The sequence below is a fragment of the Narcine bancroftii genome, chromosome 2 (assembly GCF_036971445.1).
Source record: "Narcine bancroftii isolate sNarBan1 chromosome 2, sNarBan1.hap1, whole genome shotgun sequence".
Lineage (NCBI taxonomy): Eukaryota > Metazoa > Chordata > Chondrichthyes > Torpediniformes > Narcinidae > Narcine > Narcine bancroftii.
This window is the reverse complement of record NC_091470.1, coordinates 258,207,418-258,227,051: the sequence shown is the minus strand read 5'-3', so window position 1 is coordinate 258,227,051 and position 19,634 is coordinate 258,207,418. Positions and strand designations below refer to the sequence as shown.

At 51.6% G+C, this 19,634-nt stretch overlaps 1 protein-coding gene across 7 annotated transcripts in view; it reads left to right on the top strand.

Moving 5' to 3' along the window:
* col14a1a (collagen, type XIV, alpha 1a) overlaps positions 1 to 19,634 on the top strand; it is a 311,666-nt gene that overhangs the window by 198,332 nt on the left and 93,700 nt on the right. For all 7 annotated transcript variants that reach the window (XR_011352149.1, XM_069920939.1, XM_069920938.1 and 4 more), the window contains exon 30: positions 16,227 to 16,265. Coding sequence is in view for 6 of the 7 variants with exons in the window: in XM_069920939.1 (XP_069777040.1) it covers positions 16,227 to 16,265 (39 nt within the window). In the remaining variant the exon portion in view is untranslated. The remainder of the gene's footprint in view (positions 1 to 16,226; positions 16,266 to 19,634) is intronic.

Genomic DNA, 19,634 nt, shown 5'->3' with positions numbered 1-19,634 from the left:
TAACCACAGAGCACCTATGGCATAGGGATTACTTAAAGTGGTTGTGAGCAGAAGGAAAAAGGTTGAGAAGCACTGCCATAGATTATATGGTGGTTAAGCAAAGTCTCTTTCCTATAGAGGGTGTATGAGAGTGAAAGGGGTACAGGTTTAAGGTGAGAGATTAAAGGAAATCTGAACGACAAGTAAGAGAGTGGTTAATATCTGGAACTCACTGCCGGAGCGAGTGGTGGAGTTGGATAAAATCACTACACCACAGAGGCATTTTTGCAGACACTTACACAGACAAGGCATAGAAATCAGATGGAAGGCAGGCAAATAGGTCAGTTTTGACTGTAGGTTGAAGGACCTGTTTCTTTGGTGTACAATGTGCTCCGAAGTGTTTTAGATCCAATGCAGATCCATCACAATTGCTACAAATATGGAATGTTTGACAGATAAATAGCTGTCATAATCAGCATATTAAACCAGTCATATGTTCCTAAATATTTACACTCATGAGTCCCTTAATATCCCATGGTCTTTGTAGACCTTCGGCACTGTGATTGATTGTTAAAAAAAAGTGTCATCCTGGAACGTGTGAGCGAGATTTCTGGATCAGTAATTTAATGATTGGGAACACATGCGCTATAGTCTGTGACTAGGTATGTGATCTGGTGTCGGTGAATGGGAATGTGTTATCCAGGGTCTGTGATCAGGAATCTGTGATCCGAGGTCTGTGATGGGGAAGGTGTGATCCGGAGTCTGTGATGGGGAAGGTGTGATCCGGGATCTGTGTTGGGGAAGGTTTGAACCAGGGTCTGCGATGGGGAAGTGTGATCCGGGGTCTGTGACGGGGAAGGTGTGATTGGGATCTCTGGTGAGGAATACGTGATCCGGGGTCTGTGATGGGGAAGGTGTGATCCAGGATCTGTGATGGGCAAGGTGTGATCCGGGGTCTGTGATGGGGAAGGTGTGATCCGGGATCTGTGATGGGGAAGGTGTGATCCAGGCTCTGCGATGGGGAAGTGTGATCCGGGGTCTGTGATGGGAAAGGTGTGATCTGGGGTCTCTAATGGGGAATAGGTGATCTGGGGTCTGTGATGGGGAATGTAGGATCTGGCATCTGTGACAGGGAAGGTGTGATCTGGGGTCTGTGATGGGAAAGGTGTGATCTGGGGTCTGTGATGGGGAAAGGGTGATCTGGAGTCTGTGATGGGGAAGGTGTGATCTGGAGTCTGTGATGGGAAAGGTGTGATCCGGGGTCTGTGATGGGGAAGGTGTGATTTGGAGTCTCTGATCCGGGGTCTGTGATGGGGAAGGTGTGTTCCGGGGTCTGTGATGGGGAAGGTGTGATCTGGAGTCTGTGATCCGGGGTCTGTGATGGGGAAGGTGTGTTCCGGGGTCTGTGATGGGGAAGGTGTGATCTGGGGTCTGTGATGGGGAAGGTGTGATCTGGAGTCTGTGATGGGGAATGTGTGATCCGGCATCTGTGATCGGAAGGTGTGATCTGGAGTCTGTGATCTGGAGTCTATGATGGGGAAGGTGTGATCTGGAGTCTGTGATCCGGGGTCTGTGATGGGGAATGTAGGATCTGGAGTCCGTGATGGGGAAGGTGTGATCCGGGGTCTGTGATGGGGAAGGTGTGATCCAGGCTCTGCGATGGGGAAGTGTGATCCGGGGTCTGTGATGGGAAAGGTGTGATCCGGGATCTCTGGTGAGGAATACGTGATCTGGGGTCTGTGATGGGGAAGGTGTGATCCGGTGTCTGTGATGGGGAAGGTGTGATCTGGGGTCTCTAATGGGGAATAGGTGATCTGGGGTCTGTGATGGGGAATGTAGGATCTGGGATCTGTGACGGGGAAGGTGTGATCCGGGGTCTGTGACGGGAAAGGTGTGATCCAGGGTCTGTGATTGGGAAGGTGTGATCTGGAGTCTGTGATTGGAAGGTGTGATCTGGAGTCTGTGATCTGGAGTCTATGATGGGGAAGGTGTGATCTGGAGTCTGTGATCTGGGGTCTGTGATGGGGAAGGTGTGATCTGGAGTCCGTGATGGGGAAGGTGTGATCCGGGGTCTGTGATGGGGAAGGTGTGATCCAGGCTCTGCGATGGGGAAGTGTGATCCGGGGTCTGTGATGGGAAAGGTGTGATCCGGGATCTCTGGTGAGGAATAAGTGATCTGGGGTATGTGATGGGGAAGGTGTGATCCGGGGTCTGTGATGGGGAAGGTGTGATCTGGGGTCTCTATGGGGAATAGGTGATCTGGGGTCTGTGATGGGGAATGTAGGATCTGGCATCTGTGACAGGGAAGGTGTGATCCGGGGTCTGTGACGGGAAAGGTGTGATCCGGGGTCTGTGATGGGGAAGGTGTGATTTGGAGTCGGTGATGGGGAAGGTGTGATCTGGAGTCTGTGATCCGGGGTCTGTGATGGGGAAGGTGTGTTCCGGGTTCTGTGATGGGGAAGGTGTCATCTGGGGTCTGTGATGGGGAAGGTGTTATCTGGGGTCTGTGATGGGGAATGTGTGATCTGGAGTCTGTGATGGGGAAGGTGTGATCTGGCGTCTGTGATGGGAAGGTGTGATCTGGAGTCTGTGATCTGGAGTCTATGATGGGGAAGGTGTGATCTGGAGTCTGTGATCCGTGGTCTGTGATGGGGAAGGTGTGATCTGGAGTCCGTGATGGGGAAGGTGTTATCTGGGGTCTGTGATGTGGAAGGTGTGATCTGGAGTCTGTAATCCGGAGTATGTGATCTGGAGTCTATGATGGGGAAGGTGTGATCTGGAGTCTGTGATCCGGGGTCTGTGATGGGAAGGTGTGATCCGGGGTCTGTGATCCGGGGTCTGTGATCCGGGGTCTGTGATGGGGAAGGTGTTATTTGGCGTCTGTGATGGGGAAGGTGTTATTTGGGGTCTGTGATGGGGAAGGTGTTATTTGGGGTCTGTGATGGGGAAGGTGTGATCTGGAGTCTGTGATCTGGGGTCTGTGATCCGGGGTCTGTGATGGGGAAGGTGTGATCCGGGGTCTGTGATGGGGAAGGTGTTATCTGGGGATTGTGATGGGGAAGGTGTGAACTGGAGTCTGTGATGGGGAAGGTGTGATCTGGGGTCTGTGATGGGGAAGGTGTTATCTGGGGTCTGTGATGGGGAAGATGTGATCTGGGGTCTGTGATGGGGAAGGTGTGATCTGGAGTCTGTGATTCGAAGGTGTGATCTGGAGTCTGTGATCTGGAGTCTATGATGGGGATGTGTGATCTGGAGTCTGTGATGGGTAAAGTGTTATCTGGGGTCTGTGATGGGGAAGTTGTGATCCGGGGTCTGTGATGGGGAAGGTGTGATCCAGGCTCTGCGATGGGGAAGTGTGATCCGGGGTCTGTGATGGGAAAGGTGTGATCCGGGATCTCTGGTGAGGAATACGTGATCTGGGGTCTGTGATGGGGAAGGTGTGATCCGGGGTCTGTGATGGGGAAGGTTTAATCTGGGGTCTCTAATGGGGAATAGGTGATCTGGGGTCTGTGATGGGGAATGTAGGATCTGGCATCTGTGACGGGGAAGGTGTGATCCGGGGTCTGTGACGGGAAAGGTGTGATCCGGGGTCTGTGATGGGGAAGGTGTGATTTGGAGTCTGTGATGGGGAAGGCGTGATCTGGAGTCTGTGATGGGGAAGGTATGATCTGTAGTCTCTGATCCGGGGTCTGTGATGGGGAAGGTGTGTTCCGGGGTCTGCGATGGGGAAGGTGTTATCTGGGGTCTGTGATGGGGAAGGTGTGATCTGGAGTCTGTGATCCGGGGTCTGTGATGGGGAAGGTGTGTTCCGGATTCTGTGATGGGGAAGGTGTTATCTGGGGTCTGTGATGGGGAAGGTGTTATCTGGGGTCTATGATGGGGAATGTATGATCTGGAGTCTGTGATGGGGAAGGTGTGATCTGGCGTCTGTGATGGGAAGGTGTGATCTGGAGACTGTGATCTGGAGTCTATGATGGGGAAGGTGTGATCTGGAGTCTGTGATCCGTGGTCTGTGATGGGGAAGGTGTGATCTGGAGTCCGTGATGGGGAAGGTGTTATCTGGGGTCTGTGATGTGGAAGGTGTGATCTGGAGTCTGTAATCCGTAGTATGTGATCTGGAGTCTATGATGGGGAAGGTGTGATCTGGAGTCTGTGATCCGGGGTCTGTGATGGGAAGGTGTGATCCGGGGTCTGTGATCCGGGGTCTGTGATCCGGGGTCTGTGATCCGGGGTCTGTGATCCGGGGTCTGTGATCTGGGGTCTGTGATCCGGGATCTGTGATGGGGAAGGTGTTATCTGGCGTCTGTGATGGGGAAGGTGTTATCTGGCGTCTGTGATGGGGAAGGTGTTATTTGGGGTCTGTGATGGGGAAGGTGTGATCTGGAGTCTGTGATCTGGGGTCTGTGATCCGGGGTCTGTGATGGGGAAGGTGTGATCCGGGGTCTGTGATGGTGAAGGTGTTATCTGGGGATTGTGATGGGGAAGGTGTGAACTGGAGTCTGTGATGGGGAAGGTGTGATCTGGGGTCTGTCATGGGGAAGATGTGATCTGGGGTCTGTGATGGGGAAGGTGTCATCTGGAGTCTGTGATTGGAAGGTGTGATCTGGAGTCTGTGATCTGGAGTCTATGATGGGGAAGGTGTGATCTGGAGTCTGTGATGGGTAAAATGTTATCTGGGGTCTGTGATGGGGAAGGTGTGATCCGGGGTCTGTGATGGGGAAGGTGTGATCCGGGGTCTGTGATGGGGAAGGTGTTATCTGGGGATTGTGATGGGGAAGGTGTGAACTGGAGTCTGTGATGGGGAAGGTGTGATCTGGGGTCTGTGATGGGGAAGGTGTTATCTGGGGTCTGTGATGGGGAAGATGTGATCTCGGGTCTGTGATGGGGAAGGTGTGATCCAGGCTCTGCGATGGGGAAGTGTGATCCGGGGTCTGTGATGGGAAAGGTGTGATCCGGGATCTCTGGTGAGGAATACGTGATCTGGGGTCTGTGATGGGGAAGGTGTGATCCGGGGTCTGTGATGGGGAAGGTGTGATCCAGGCTCTGCGATGGGGAAGTGTGATCCGGGGTCTGTGATGGGAAAGGTGTGATCCGGGATCTGTGATGGGGAAGGTGTGATCCAGGCTCTACGATGGGGAAGTGTGATCCGGGGTCTGTGATGGGGAAGGTGTGATCTGGGGTCTCTAATGGGGAATAGGTGATCTGGGGTCTGTGATGGGGAATGTAGGATCTGGCATCTGTGACGGGGAAGGTGTGATCCGGGGTCTGTGACGGGAAAGGTGTGATCCAGGGTCTGTGATTGGGAAGGTGTGATCTGGAGTCTGTGATTGGAAGGTGTGATCTGGAGTCTGTGATCTGGAGTCTATGATGGGGAAGGTGTGATCTGGAGTCTGTGATCTGGGGTCTGTGATGGGGAAGGTGTGATCTGGAGTCCGTGATGGGGAAGGTGTGATCCGGGGTCTGTGATGGGGAAGGTGTGATCCAGGCTCTGCGATGGGGAAGTGTGATCCGGGGTCTGTGATGGGAAAGGTGTGATCCGGGATCTCTGGTGAGGAATACGTGATCTGGGGTATGTGATGGGGAAGGTGTGATCCGGGGTCTGTGATGGGGAAGGTGTGATCTGGGGTCTCTATGGGGAATAGGTGATCTGGGGTCTGTGATGGGGAATGTAGGATCTGGCATCTGTGACAGGGAAGGTGTGATCCGGGGTCTGTGACGGGAAAGGTGTGATCCGGGGTCTGTGATGGGGAAGGTGTGATTTGGAGTCTGTGATCCGGGGTCTGTGATGGGGAAGGTGTGTTCCGGGTTCTGTGATGGGGAAGGTGTCATCTGGGGTCTGTGATGGGGAAGGTGTTATCTGGGGTCTGTGATGGGGAATGTGTGATCTGGAGTCTGTGATGGGGAAGGTGTGATCTGGCGTCTGTGATGGGAAGGTGTGATCTGGAGTCTGTGATCTGGAGTCTATGATGGGGAAGGTGTGATCTGGAGTCTGTGATCCGTGGTCTGTGATGGGAAAGGTGTGATCTGGAGTCCGTGATGGGGAAGGTGTTATCTGGGGTCTGTGATGTGGAAGGTGTGATCTGGAGTCTGTAATCCGGAGTATGTGATCTGGAGTCTATGATGGGGAAGGTGTGATCTGGAGTCTGTGATCCGGGGTCTGTGATGGGAAGGTGTGATCCGGGGTCTGTGATCCGGGGTCTGTGATCCGGGGTCTGTGATGGGGAAGGTGTTATCTGGCGTCTGTGATGGGGAAGGTGTTATTTGGGGTCTGTGATGGGGAAGGTGTTATTTGGGGTCTGTGATGGGGAAGGTGTGATCTGGAGTCTGTGATCTGGGGTCTGTGATCCGGGGTCTGTGATGGGGAAGGTGTGATCCGGGGTCTGTGATGGGGAAGGTGTGATCCGGGATCTGTGATGGGGAAGGTGTGATCCAGGCTCTACGATGGGGAAGTGTGATCCGGTGTCTGTGATGGGGACGGTGTGATCCAGGCTCTGCGATGGGGAAGTGTGATCCGGGGTCTGTGATGGGAAAGGTGTGATCCGGGATCTGTGATGGGGAAGGTGTGATCCAGGCTCTACGATGGGGAAGTGTGATCCGGGGTCTGTGATGGGGAAGGTGTGATCTGGGGTCTTTAATGGGGAATAGGTGATCTGGGGTCTGTGATGGGGAATGTAGGATCTGGCATCTGTGACGGGGAAGGTGTGATCCGGGGTCTGTGAAGGGAAAGGTGTGATCCAGGGTCTGTGATTGGGAAGGTGTGATCTGGAGTCTGTGATTGGAAGGTGTGATCTGGAGTCTGTGATCTGGAGTCTATGATGGGGAAGGTGTGATCTGGAGTCTGTGATCTGGGGTCTGTGATGGGGAAGGTGTGATCTGGAGTCCGTGATGGGGAAGGTGTGATCCGGGGTCTGTGATGGGGAAGGTGTGATCCAGGCTCTGCGATGGGGAAGTGTGATCCGGGGTCTGTGATGGGAAAGGTGTGATCCGGGATCTCTGGTGAGGAATACGTGATCTGGGGTATGTGATGGGGAAGGTGTGATCCGGGGTCTGTGATGGGGAAGGTGTGATCTGGGGTCTCTATGGGGAATAGGTGATCTGGGGTCTGTGATGGGGAATGTAGGATCTGGCATCTGTGACAGGGAAGGTGTGATCCGGGGTCTGTGACGGGAAAGGTGTGATCCGGGGTCTGTGATGGGGAAGGTGTGATTTGGAGTCGGTGATGGGGAAGGTGTGATCTGGAGTCTGTGATCCGGGGTCTGTGATGGGGAAGGTGTGTTCCGGGTTCTGTGATGGGGAAGGTGTCATCTGGGGTCTGTGATGGGGAAGGTGTTATCTGGGGTCTGTGATGGGGAATGTGTGATCTGGAGTCTGTGATGGGGAAGGTGTGATCTGGCGTCTGTGATGGGAAGGTGTGATCTGGAGTCTGTGATCTGGAGTCTATGATGGGGAAGGTGTGATCTGGAGTCTGTGATCCGTGGTCTGTGATGGGAAAGGTGTGATCTGGAGTCCGTGATGGGGAAGGTGTTATCTGGGGTCTGTGATGTGGAAGGTGTGATCTGGAGTCTGTAATCCGGAGTATGTGATCTGGAGTCTATGATGGGGAAGGTGTGATCTGGAGTCTGTGATCCGGGGTCTGTGATGGGAAGGTGTGATCCGGGGTCTGTGATCCGGGGTCTGTGATCCGGGGTCTGTGATGGGGAAGGTGTTATCTGGCGTCTGTGATGGGGAAGGTGTTATTTGGGGTCTGTGATGGGGAAGGTGTTATTTGGGGTCTGTGATGGGGAAGGTGTGATCTGGAGTCTGTGATCTGGGGTCTGTGATCCGGGGTCTGTGATGGGGAAGGTGTGATCCGGGGTCTGTGATGGGGAAGGTGTTATCTGGGGATTGTGATGGGGAAGGTGTGAACTGGAGTCTGTGATGGGGAAGGTGTGATCTGGGGTCTGTGATGGGGAAGGTGTTATCTGGGGTCTGTGATGGGGAAGATGTGATCTGGGGTCTGTGATGGTGAAGGTGTGATCTGGAGTCTGTGATTCGAAGGTGTGATCTGGAGTCTGTGATCTGGAGTCTATGATGGGGATGTGTGATCTGGAGACTGTGATGGGTAAAGTGTTATCTGGGGTCTCTGATGGGGAAGTTGTGATCCGGGGTCTGTGATGGGGAAGGTGTGATCCAGGCTCTGCGATGGGGAAGTGTGATCCGGGGTCTGTGATGGGAAAGGTGTGATCCGGGATCTCTGGTGAGGAATACGTGATCTGGGGTCTGTGATGGGGAAGGTGTGATCCGGGGTCTGTGATGGAGAAGGTTTAATCTGGGGTCTCTAATGGGGAATAGGTGATCTGGGGTCTGTGATGGGGAATGTAGGATCTGGCATCTGTGACGGGGAAGGTGTGATCCGGGGTCTGTGACGGGGAAGGTGTGATCCGGGGTCTGTGACGGGAAAGGTGTGATCCGGGGTCTGTGATGGGGAAGGTGTGATTTGGAGTCTGTGATGGGGAAGGCGTGATCTGGAGTCTGTGATGGGGAAGGTATGATCTGTAGTCTCTGATCCGGGGTCTGTGATGGGGAAGGTGTGTTCCGGGGTCTGCGATAGGGAAGGTGTTATCTGGGGTCTGTGATGGGGAAGGTGTGATCTGGAGTCTGTGATCCGGGGTCTGTGATGGGGAAGGTGTGTTCCGGATTCTGTGATGGGGAAGGTGTTATCTGGGGTCTGTGATGGGGAAGGTGTTATCTGGGGTCTGTGATGGGGAATGTATGATCTGGAGTCTGTGATGGGGAAGGTGTGATCTGGCGTCTGTGATGGGAAGGTGTGATCTGGAGACTGTGATCTGGAGTCTATGATGGGGAAGGTGTGATCTGGAGTCTGTGATCCGTGGTCTGTGATGGGGAAGGTGAGATCTGGAGTCCGTGATGGGGAAGGTGTTATCTGGGGTCTGTGATGTGGAAGGTGTGATCTGGAGTCTGTAATCCGTAGTATGTGATCTGGAGTCTATGATGGGGAAGGTGTGATCTGGAGTCTGTGATCCGGGGTCTGTGATGGGAAGGTGTGATCCGGGGTCTGTGATCCGGGGTCTGTGATCCGGGGTCTGTGATCCGGGGTCTGTGATCCGGGATCTGTGATGGGGAAGGTGTTATCTGGCGTCTGTGATGGGGAAGGTGTTATCTGGCGTCTGTGATGGGGAAGGTGTTATTTGGGGTCTGTGATGGGGAAGGTGTGATCTGGAGTCTGTGATCTGGGGTCTGTGATGGGGAAGGTGTGATCCGGGGTCTGTGATGGTGAAGGTGTTATCTGGGGATTGTGATGGGGAAGGTGTGAACTGGAGTCTGTGATGGGGAAGGTGTGATCTGGGGTCTGTGATGGGGAAGATGTGATCTGGGGTCTGTGATGGGGAAGATGTGATCTGGGGTCTGTGATGGGGAAGGTGTCATCTGGAGTCTGTGATTGGAAGGTGTGATCTGGAGTCTGTGATCTGGAGTCTATGATGGGGAAGGTGTGATCTGGAGTCTGTGATGGGTAAAATGTTATCTGGGGTCTGTGATGGGGAAGGTGTGATCTGGGGTCTGTGATCTGGGGTCTGTGATCCGGGGTCTGTGATCCGGGGTCTGTGATGGGGAAGGTGTGATCCGGGGTCTGTGATGGGGAAGGTGTGATCCGGGGTCTGTGATGGGGAAGGTGTTATCTGGGGATTGTGATGGGGAAGGTGTGAACTGGAGTCTGTGATGGGGAAGGTGTGATCCGGCGTCTGTGATGGGAAGGTGTGATCTGAAGTCTGTGATCCGGGGTCTGTGATGGGGAAGGTGTGATCTGGAGTCCGTGATGGGGAAGGTGTGATCTGGAGTCTGTGATGGGGAAGTTGTTATCTGGGGTCTGTGATGGGGAAGGTGTGATCTGGAGTCTGTGATGGGGAAGGTGTGATCCGGCGTCTGTGATGGGAAGGTGTGATCTGAAGTCTGTGATCCGTGGTCTGTGATGTGGAAGGTGTGATCTGGAGTCCGTGATGGGGAAGGTGTTATCTGGGGTCTGTGATGTGGAAGGTGTGATCTGGAGTCTGTAATCCGGAGTATGTGATCTGGAGTCTATGATGGGGAAGGTGTGATCTGGAGTCTGTGATCCGGGGTCTGTGATGGGGAAGGTGTGATCCGGGGTCTGTGATGGGGAAGGTGTTATCTGGGGATTGTGATGGGGAAGGTGTGAACTGGAGTCTGTGATGGGGAAGGTGTGATCTGGGGTCTGTGATGGGGAAGGTGTTATCTGGGGTCTGTGATGGGGAAGATGTGATCTGGGGTCTGTGATGGTGAAGGTGTGATCTGGAGTCTGTGATTCGAAGGTGTGATCTGGAGTCTGTGATCTGGAGTCTATGATGGGGATGTGTGATCTGGAGACTGTGATGGGTAAAGTGTTATCTGGGGTCTGTGATGGGGAAGTTGTGATCCGGGGTCTGTGATGGGGAAGGTGTGATCCAGGCTCTGCGATGGGGAAGTGTGATCCGGGGTCTGTGATGGGAAAGGTGTGATCCGGGATCTCTGGTGAGGAATACGTGATCTGGGGTCTGTGATGGGGAAGGTGTGATCCGGGGTCTGTGATGGAGAAGGTTTAATCTGGGGTCTCTAATGGGGAATAGGTGATCTGGGGTCTGTGATGGGGAATGTAGGATCTGGCATCTGTGACGGGGAAGGTGTGATCCGGGGTCTGTGACGGGGAAGGTGTGATCCGGGGTCTGTGACGGGAAAGGTGTGATCCGGGGTCTGTGATGGGGAAGGTGTGATTTGGAGTCTGTGATGGGGAAGGCGTGATCTGGAGTCTGTGATGGGGAAGGTATGATCTGTAGTCTCTGATCCGGGGTCTGTGATGGGGAAGGTGTTATCTGGGGTCTGTGATGGGGAAGGTGTGATCTGGAGTCTGTGATCCGGGGTCTGTGATGGGGAAGGTGTGTTCCGGATTCTGTGATGGGGAAGGTGTTATCTGGGGTCTGTGATGGGGAAGGTGTTATCTGGGGTCTGTGATGGGGAATGTATGATCTGGAGTCTGTGATGGGGAAGGTGTGATCTGGCGTCTGTGATGGGAAGGTGTGATCTGGAGACTGTGATCTGGAGTCTATGATGGGGAAGGTGTGATCTGGAGTCTGTGATCCGTGGTCTGTGATGGGGAAGGTGTGATCTGGAGTCCGTGATGGGGAAGGTGTTATCTGGGGTCTGTGATGTGGAAGGTGTGATCTGGAGTCTGTAATCCGTAGTATGTGATCTGGAGTCTATGATGGGGAAGGTGTGATCTGGAGTCTGTGATCCGGGGTCTGTGATGGGAAGGTGTGATCCGGGGTCTGTGATCCGGGGTCTGTGATCCGGGGTCTGTGATCCGGGGTCTGTGATCCGGGATCTGTGATGGGGAAGGTGTTATCTGGCGTCTGTGATGGGGAAGGTGTTATCTGGCGTCTGTGATGGGGAAGGTGTTATTTGGGGTCTGTGATGGGGAAGGTGTGATCTGGAGTCTGTGATCTGGGGTCTGTGATGGGGAAGGTGTGATCCGGGGACTGTGATGGTGAAGGTGTTATCTGGGGATTGTGATGGGGAAGGTGTGAACTGGAGTCTGTGATGGGGAAGGTGTGATCTGGGGTCTGTGATGGGGAAGATGTGATCTGGGGTCTGTGATGGGGAAGATGTGATCTGGGGTCTGTGATGGGGAAGGTGTCATCTGGAGTCTGTGATTGGAAGGTGTGATCTGGAGTCTGTGATCTGGAGTCTATGATGGGGAAGGTGTGATCTGGAGTCTGTGATGGGTAAAATGTTATCTGGGGTCTGTGATGGGGAAGGTGTGATCTGGGGTCTGTGATCTGGGGTCTGTGATCCGGGGTCTGTGATCCGGGGTCTGTGATGGGGAAGGTGTGATCCGGGGTCTGTGATGGGGAAGGTGTGATCCGGGGTCTGTGATGGGGAAGGTGTTATCTGGGGATTGTGATGGGGAAGGTGTGAACCGGCGTCTGTGATGGGAAGGTGTGATCTGAAGTCTGTGATCCGGTGTCTGTGATGGGGAAGGTGTGATCTGGAGTCCGTGATGGGGAAGGTGTGATCTGGAGTCTGTGATGGGGAAGTTGTTATCTGGGGTCTGTGATGGGGAAGGTGTGATCTGGAGTCTGTGATGGGGAAGGTGTGATCCGGCGTCTGTGATGGGAAGGTGTGATCTGAAGTCTGTGATCCGTGGTCTGTGATGTGGAAGGTGTGATCTGGAGTCCGTGATGGGGAAGGTGTTATCTGGGGTCTGTGATGTGGAAGGTGTGATCTGGAGTCTGTAATCCGGAGTATGTGATCTGGAGTCTATGATGGGGAAGGTGTGATCTGGAGTCTGTGATCCGGGGTCTGTGATGGGAAGGTGTGATCCGGGGTCTGTGATCCGGGGTCTGTGATCCGGGGTCTGTGATGGGGAAGGTGTTATCTGGCGTCTGTGATGGGGAAGGTGTTATTTGGGGTCTGTGATGGGGAAGGTGTTATTTGGGGTCTGTGATGGGGAAGGTGTGATCTGGAGTCTGTGATCTGGGGTCTGTGATCCGGGGTCTGTGATGGGGAAGGTGTGATCTGGGGTCTGTGATGGGGAAGGTGTTATCTGGGGATTGTGATGGGGAAGGTGTGAACTGGAGTCTGTGATGGGGAAGGTGTGATCTGGGGTCTGTGATGGGGAAGGTGTTATCTGGGGTCTGTGATGGGGAAGATGTGATCTGGGGTCTGTGATGGGGAAGGTGTGATCTGGAGTCTGTGATTCGAAGGTGTGATCTGGAGTCTGTTATCTGGAGTCTATGATGGGGATGTGTGATCTGGAGTCTGTGATGGGTAAAGTGTTATCTGGGGTCTGTGATGGGGAAGTTGTGATCCGGGGTCTGTGATGGGGAAGGTGTGATCCAGGCTCTGCGATGGGTAAGTGTGATCCGGGGTCTGTGATGGGAAAGGTGTGATCCGGGATCTCTGGTGAGGAATACGTGATCTGGGGTCTGTGATGGGGAAGGTGTGATCCGGGGTCTGTGATGGAGAAGGTTTAATCTGGGGTCTCTAATGGGGAATAGGTGATCTGGGGTCTGTGATGGGGAATGTAGGATCTGGCATCTGTGACGGGGAAGGTGTGATCCGGGGTCTGTGACGGGGAAGGTGTGATCCGGGGTCTGTGACGGGAAAGGTGTGATCCGGGGTCTGTGATGGGGAAGGCGTGATCTGGAGTCTGTGATGGGGAAGGTATGATCTGTAGTCACTGATCCGGGGTCTGTGATGGGGAAGGTGTGTTCCGGGGTCTGCGATGGGGAAGGTGTTATCTGGGGTCTGTGATGGGGAAGGTTTGATCTGGAGTCTGTGATCCGGGGTCTGTGATGGGGAAGGTGTGTTCCGGATTCTGTGATGGGGAAGGTGTTATCTGGGGTCTGTGATGGGGAAGGTGTTATCTGGGGTCTGTGATGGGGAATGTATGATCTGGAGTCTGTGATGGGGAAGGTGTGATCTGGCGTCTGTGATGGGAAGGTGTGATCTGGAGACTGTGATCTGGAGTCTATGATGGGGAAGGTGTGATCTGGAGTCTGTGATCCGTGGTCTGTGATGGGGAAGGTGTGATCTGGAGTCCGTGATGGGGAAGGTGTTATCTGGGGTCTGTGATGTGGAAGGTGTGATCTGGAGTCTGTAATCCGTAGTATGTGATCTGGAGTCTATGATGGGGAAGGTGTGATCTGGAGTCTGTGATCCGGGGTCTGTGATGGGAAGGTGTGATCCGGGGTCTGTGATCCGGGGTCTGTGATCCGGGGTCTGTGATCCGGGATCTGTGATGGGGAAGGTGTTATCTGGCGTCTGTGATGGGGAAGGTGTTATCTGGCGTCTGTGATGGGGAAGGTGTTATTTGGGGTCTGTGATGGGGAAGGTGTGATCTGGAGTCTGTGATCTGGGGTCTGTGATCCGGGGTCTGTGATGGGGAAGGTGTGATCCGGGGTCTGTGATGGTGAAGGTGTTATCTGGGGATTGTGATGGGGAAGGTGTGAACTGGAGTCTGTGATGGGGAAGGTGTGATCTGGGGTCTGTGATGGGGAAGATGTGATCTGGGGTCTGTGATGGGGAAGATGTGATCTGGGGTCTGTGATGGGGAAGGTGTCATCTGGAGTCTGTGATTGGAAGGTGTGATCTGGAGTCTGTGATCTGGAGTCTGTGATGGGGAAGGTGTGATCTGGAGTCTGTGATGGTTAAAATGTTATCTGGGGTCTGTGATGGGGAAGGTGTGATCTGGGGTCTGTGATCTGGGGTCTGTGATCCGGGGTCTGTGATCCGGGGTCTGTGATGGGGAAGGTGTGATCCGGGGTCTGTGATGGGAAGGTGTGATCCGGGGTCTGTGATGGGGAAGGTGTTATCTGGGGATTGTGATGGGGAAGGTGTGAACTGGAGTCTGTGATGGGGAAGGTGTGATCTGGGGTCTGTGATGGGGAAGGTGTTATCTGGGGTCTGTGATGGGGAAGATGTGATCTCGGGTCTGTGATGATGGGGAAGGTGTGATCTGGGGTCTGTGATGGGGAAGGTGTTATCTGGGGTCTGTGATGGGGAAGATGTGATCTCGGGTCTGTGATGGGGAAGGTGTGATCCAGGCTCTGCGATGGGGAAGTGTGATCCGGGGTCTGTGATGGGAAAGGTGTGATCCGGGATTTCTGGTGAGGAATACGTGATCTGGGGTCTGTGATGGGGAAGGTGTGATCCGGGGTCTGTGATGGGGAAGGTGTGATCTGGGGTCTCTAATGGGGAATAGGTTATCTGGGGTCTGTGATGGGGAATGTAGGATCTGGCATCTGTGACGGGGAAGGTGTGATCTGTGGTCTGTGACGGGGAAAGTGTGATCTGGAGTCTGTGATGGGGAAGGTGTGATCTGGAGTCTGTGATGGGAAAGGTGTGATCCGGGGTCTGTGATGGGGAAGGTGTGATTTGGAGTCTGTGATGGGGAAGGTGTGATCTGGAGTCTGTGATGGGGAAGGTGTGATCTGGAGTCTCTGATCCGGGGTCTGTGATGGGGAAGGTGTGTTCCGGGGTCTGTGATGGGGAAGGTGTTATCTGGGGTCTGTGATGGGGAAGGTGTGTTCTGGTGTCTCTGATCCGTGGTCTGTGATGGGGAAGGTGTGTTCTGGGGTCTGTGATGGGGAAGGTGTTATCTGGGGTCTGTGATGGGGATGGAGTGATCTGGAGTCTGTGATCTGGGGTCTGTGATGGGGAAGTTGTTATCTGGGGTCTGTGATGGGGAAGGTGTGATCTGGAGTCTGTGATGGGGAAGGTGTGATCCGGCGTCTGTGATGGGAAGGTGTGATCTGAAGTCTGTGATCCGGGGTCTGTGATGGGGAAGGTGTGATCTGGAGTCCGTGATGGGGAAGGTGTGATCTGGAGTCTGTGATGGGGAAGTTGTTATCTGGGGTCTGTGATGTGGAAGGTGTGATCTGGAGTCTGTGATCCGGAGTATGTGATCTGGAGTCTATGATGGGGAAGGTGTGATCTGGAGTCTGTGATCCGGGGTCTGTGATGGGAAGGTGTGATCCGGGGTCTGTGATGGGGAAGGTGTTATCTGGCGTCTGTGATGGGGAAGGTGTTATTTGGGGTCTGTGATGGGGAAGGTGTGATCTGGAGTCTGTGATGGGGAAGATGTGATCTGGGGTCTGTGATGGGGAAGGTGTGATCTGGAGTCTGTGATTGGAAGGTGTGATCTGGAGTCTGTGATCTGGAGTCTATGATGGGGAAGGTGTGATGTGGAGTCTGTGATGGGTAAGGTGTTATCTGGGGTCTGTGATGTAGAAGGTGTGATATGGAGTCTGTGATCTGGAGTATGTGATCTTGAGTCTATGATGGGGAAGGTGTGATCTGGAGTCTGTGATCTGGGATCTGTGATGGGGAAGGTGTGATCCGGAGTCTGTGATGGGAAGGTGTGATCCGTGGTCTGTTATCCGGGGTCTGTGATCCGGGGTCTGTGATGGGGAAGGTGTTATCTGGGTCTGTAATGGGGAAGGTGTGATCCGGGGTCTGTGATGGGGAAGGTGAGATCTGGAGTCTATGATCCGGCATCTGTGATGGGAAGGTGTGATGTGGAGTCTGTGATCCGGGGTCTCTGATGGGGATGGTGTGATCCGGGGTCTGTGATGGGGAAGGTGTGATCTGGGTCCGAGATTGGAATGTGCTTGGTAGGTGCTGAATTGCGAAGCCATTACATAGGGGTTGTGATTGTGGAATTTCTCCTGACGTTGACATAATTGCTCTACTTTCAGCTTGTCCACTTGTCCTTATTGGCGACAGCACTCTCACAGGTAAAGGATCTACTTAACATTTCACTTTTTATTGGAAGTCTTTAGCCCACTGTTTAAGATTATTTGTCACAAAAAGGTTTCCTGTTTTTCCAGAAGGAATTATTAGAAGTTTTCTCTTTTAACTGATACCTCTTTTCACCTGAATGTTGAAATGATTATTTATTGTTTATCTTTCATTTGGGAATGATTTTATCACAATCAAATGGTGCATCTAAAACAATGGTTCTCAACCTTTTTTGCCATAGGCCTCACTTTAATTTTTCAAAAATATGTTCGCCTTATCATTAGTGGAAAAAAGTTATATATTCAAAAGAAGTTTTAATTAAATCATTTACTGAAAGAATATTTCAATGCAATGAAGGCAGGGAATACACTAGAACACATATTTTATATTGAAGTACTACTTCAATATGTCAACCATCTCAAACACACATTCAATAACTGTCATCACTTCAGTGGGAACCTTGCCCCTGACACTAGCTACAGATTTTTTTGATTTGAGGGACTAATTTTGTTCGTTTCAACTTTAAATCTCCACGTTTTGTAATTTCCAGTCAGCTTCTCTTGGCTTGTAGTAAATCACCAACAGCACTGAAGCCACGTTCTACTAGACAATGGAAAATGTATCAATAGTTCCCTTGCGAAAGTAGCTGAGCTTGGGTATTTCTTTTTGATCCTATTAAACATGGTTCCTTTCTCTTTGAACAGTTTTCACAGATTCATCATGTTGCAACTCAGATAACTCCTCTTGGTATTGCACTGGAACTTCAGACAAGTCCACCAGTAATGGCTGAGTTAACCAAGAGAGAAAATCTCTTGCCTTTAAAATCACAAAATCTCATTGAAGTCAGTAACCAACATTTTCAAATGGTCAAACCAACTTTTTAATTATTTCCCAAAATATTCCTACGGCTCACTAAAATATTCTTAAGCCCCACACCCCACCAAAATATTCCCACGTGTCACCTTGAGAATCTATGATCTAGAAAAAGAATATATTTTCCTCTAGCTGGAAAAATACACAGAAGCCATTTTCCTATCTCTGCACATAAAACGCATAAATGCTGCGCACTGGCTCAGAATATCTGCATTGTCAAGTTACAGGTTGAAGTCCTGCTCTGCAAAAATCCTGGCGGACACCTCCCTGGAATACTGAGGACTCTGGGAACTGTTAGAGGTATTGCCTTTGGGCAGTGGTTCGCAACCTTTATGTTTCCATTGACATAGGTATTCTCTCCGAACCCTTCTCCATTGACAACGGCGTGAAGCAAGGCTGCGTCCTCGCACCAACCCTCTTTACTATCTTCTTCAGCATGATGCTGAAACAAGTCATGAAAGACCTCAACAATGAAGACGCTGTTTACATCCGGTACCGCAAGGATGGCAGTCTCTTGGTTGTATAAAGGAAGGGAATGAGTCAGCATAAAGGAGGGAAATTGAAAACTTGGCTGAATAGTGAACCATCAACAATCTTGCGCTCAAAGTCACCAAAACTAAGGACCTGATTGTTGACTTCAGGAAAGTAAAGTTTGAGGTTTATAATCCAGTGATCATTGGGGAATCAGAGGTGCAGAGGGTGGCAAATTTAAGTTCTTGGGAGTCTCTATTTCAGAGGCTCTTTCCTGGACCCAACACACCAATGTCAATGTGAGGAAAGCACATTGGTATCTCTACTTGCTCAGGAATTTGTAGAGGTTTGGTATAACACCAGAAACCCTGGCAAATTTCTAGAGGTGTGGTGGAAAGTGTGCTCACGGTCTGGTATGGGAGCACCAATACCCCAGAGCACAAAGCCCTCTAAAAGGTAGTGGACTCAGCCCAGGACATCACAAGCAACGCCATCACCACATACATCTACAGGGAACACTACCTTTGGAGAGCGGCAGCAATCATCAAAGACCCACACCACCCAGCACATGCTTTGTTCTTGCTGCTGCCATCAGGAAAGAGGTATAAATGCTGCAAGACTCACACCACAAGACTTGGGAAAAGCTGCTACCCCTCCACCATCAGACTCCTCAATGACAAACTCAATCAGAGACTCGTAAAAGTCCTTAAATTTGTGCACTTCATCGATTGGCTTTTTTATTCCCTTTTTATTGCACAGTCAGCTTGTTTACATTTGTTATCTGTTTACAGTTCTTTGTTTGTTTACGGTGTGTACGGTTTTTGTTGCACTACCAATTAGTTGTCATTCTTGCGTGCCCGCAGGAAAAGAAATCTCAGGGTTTTATGTGTTATCATGTATGTATTCTGACAATAAATCTGAAATTGAAGGATCTGAAATCCTGGCCTCAGCTCCATTTTATTACCTGCAGCCCATACCCTGGCTCTCCAATTAGCCCAACGTACTGGCTAATGATACATTCAGCAACTGAAATCCCCCAGCTCGCAGATGAGGAAATTCCAAAAGGAAGAAATTTCTGCTCATCTCAGTATTAAGTGGGCAACCCCTTATTCTGACCTTATGATTCAAGATTTACAACCCATTCTCCCTGCCTCACCCCCTTCCAGCACAGAAACTTACCCGTTACAGTGTATTAATTAGAATGGGTTTTGAAGGCAGCGTACAACACACTGACACTATCTAACTATATGGTGGTGAACCTTTAGACATTCAACCTATTTGACATCAGTTGCAAGTTACTGGTAATCCTTTGCATTTTACCCATATTGAATTTGGCAAGCAGCTTTCAAACCTCAGAACTATGGAACAGTATATCTCACTAACAGCCCCTTTGACCCATCTAGTTCATGCTAAACTATTATTCTGCCTCGTCCCATTAACCTGCACCCAGACCATAGCTTTCCCGTCCATGTACCTAATCAAATTTTTCTTGAATGTCAAAATGGAGCCTGCATTCTCCACTTCAGCTGGCAACTCGATCCACACTCTCACCACTCTCAACGTAATGAAGTTCTCCCAAATCTTCCCTTTAAACATTTCACCATAAATGACATTATTTGGAATTACTCTTGAAGCTTTAGCCAACGTGTAGCAAGAACTCGACTTGGTGGTTCACTGTTCCATGCTAACTGAGGCACTTTTCTTGCAGTTCTATGGGGCACCTGTATAAAAGGTGTGAAGCATAATGTATTAATGAGAGGCTGTGAGTAAAATATGGGTGTCTTCACTTGCATTTCTTCTCAAAGAAGAAAAATACTCTTCACCAAACATTAGAGAAACACAAAAGCTGCAAATACTGGAATCTTGAGCAAAGAATTACTGGAGGAACTCAGCAGGTCAGTCAACATCCGAGGATAGAAGTGATCTGTCAGCATTTTGGGACAGGACCCTTTATCGAGACTAGGTGAAATATGTCTAAAAAGGGGGAAAGAAGCTGGAGGAGAGGCCCAGAGGGGATGGGG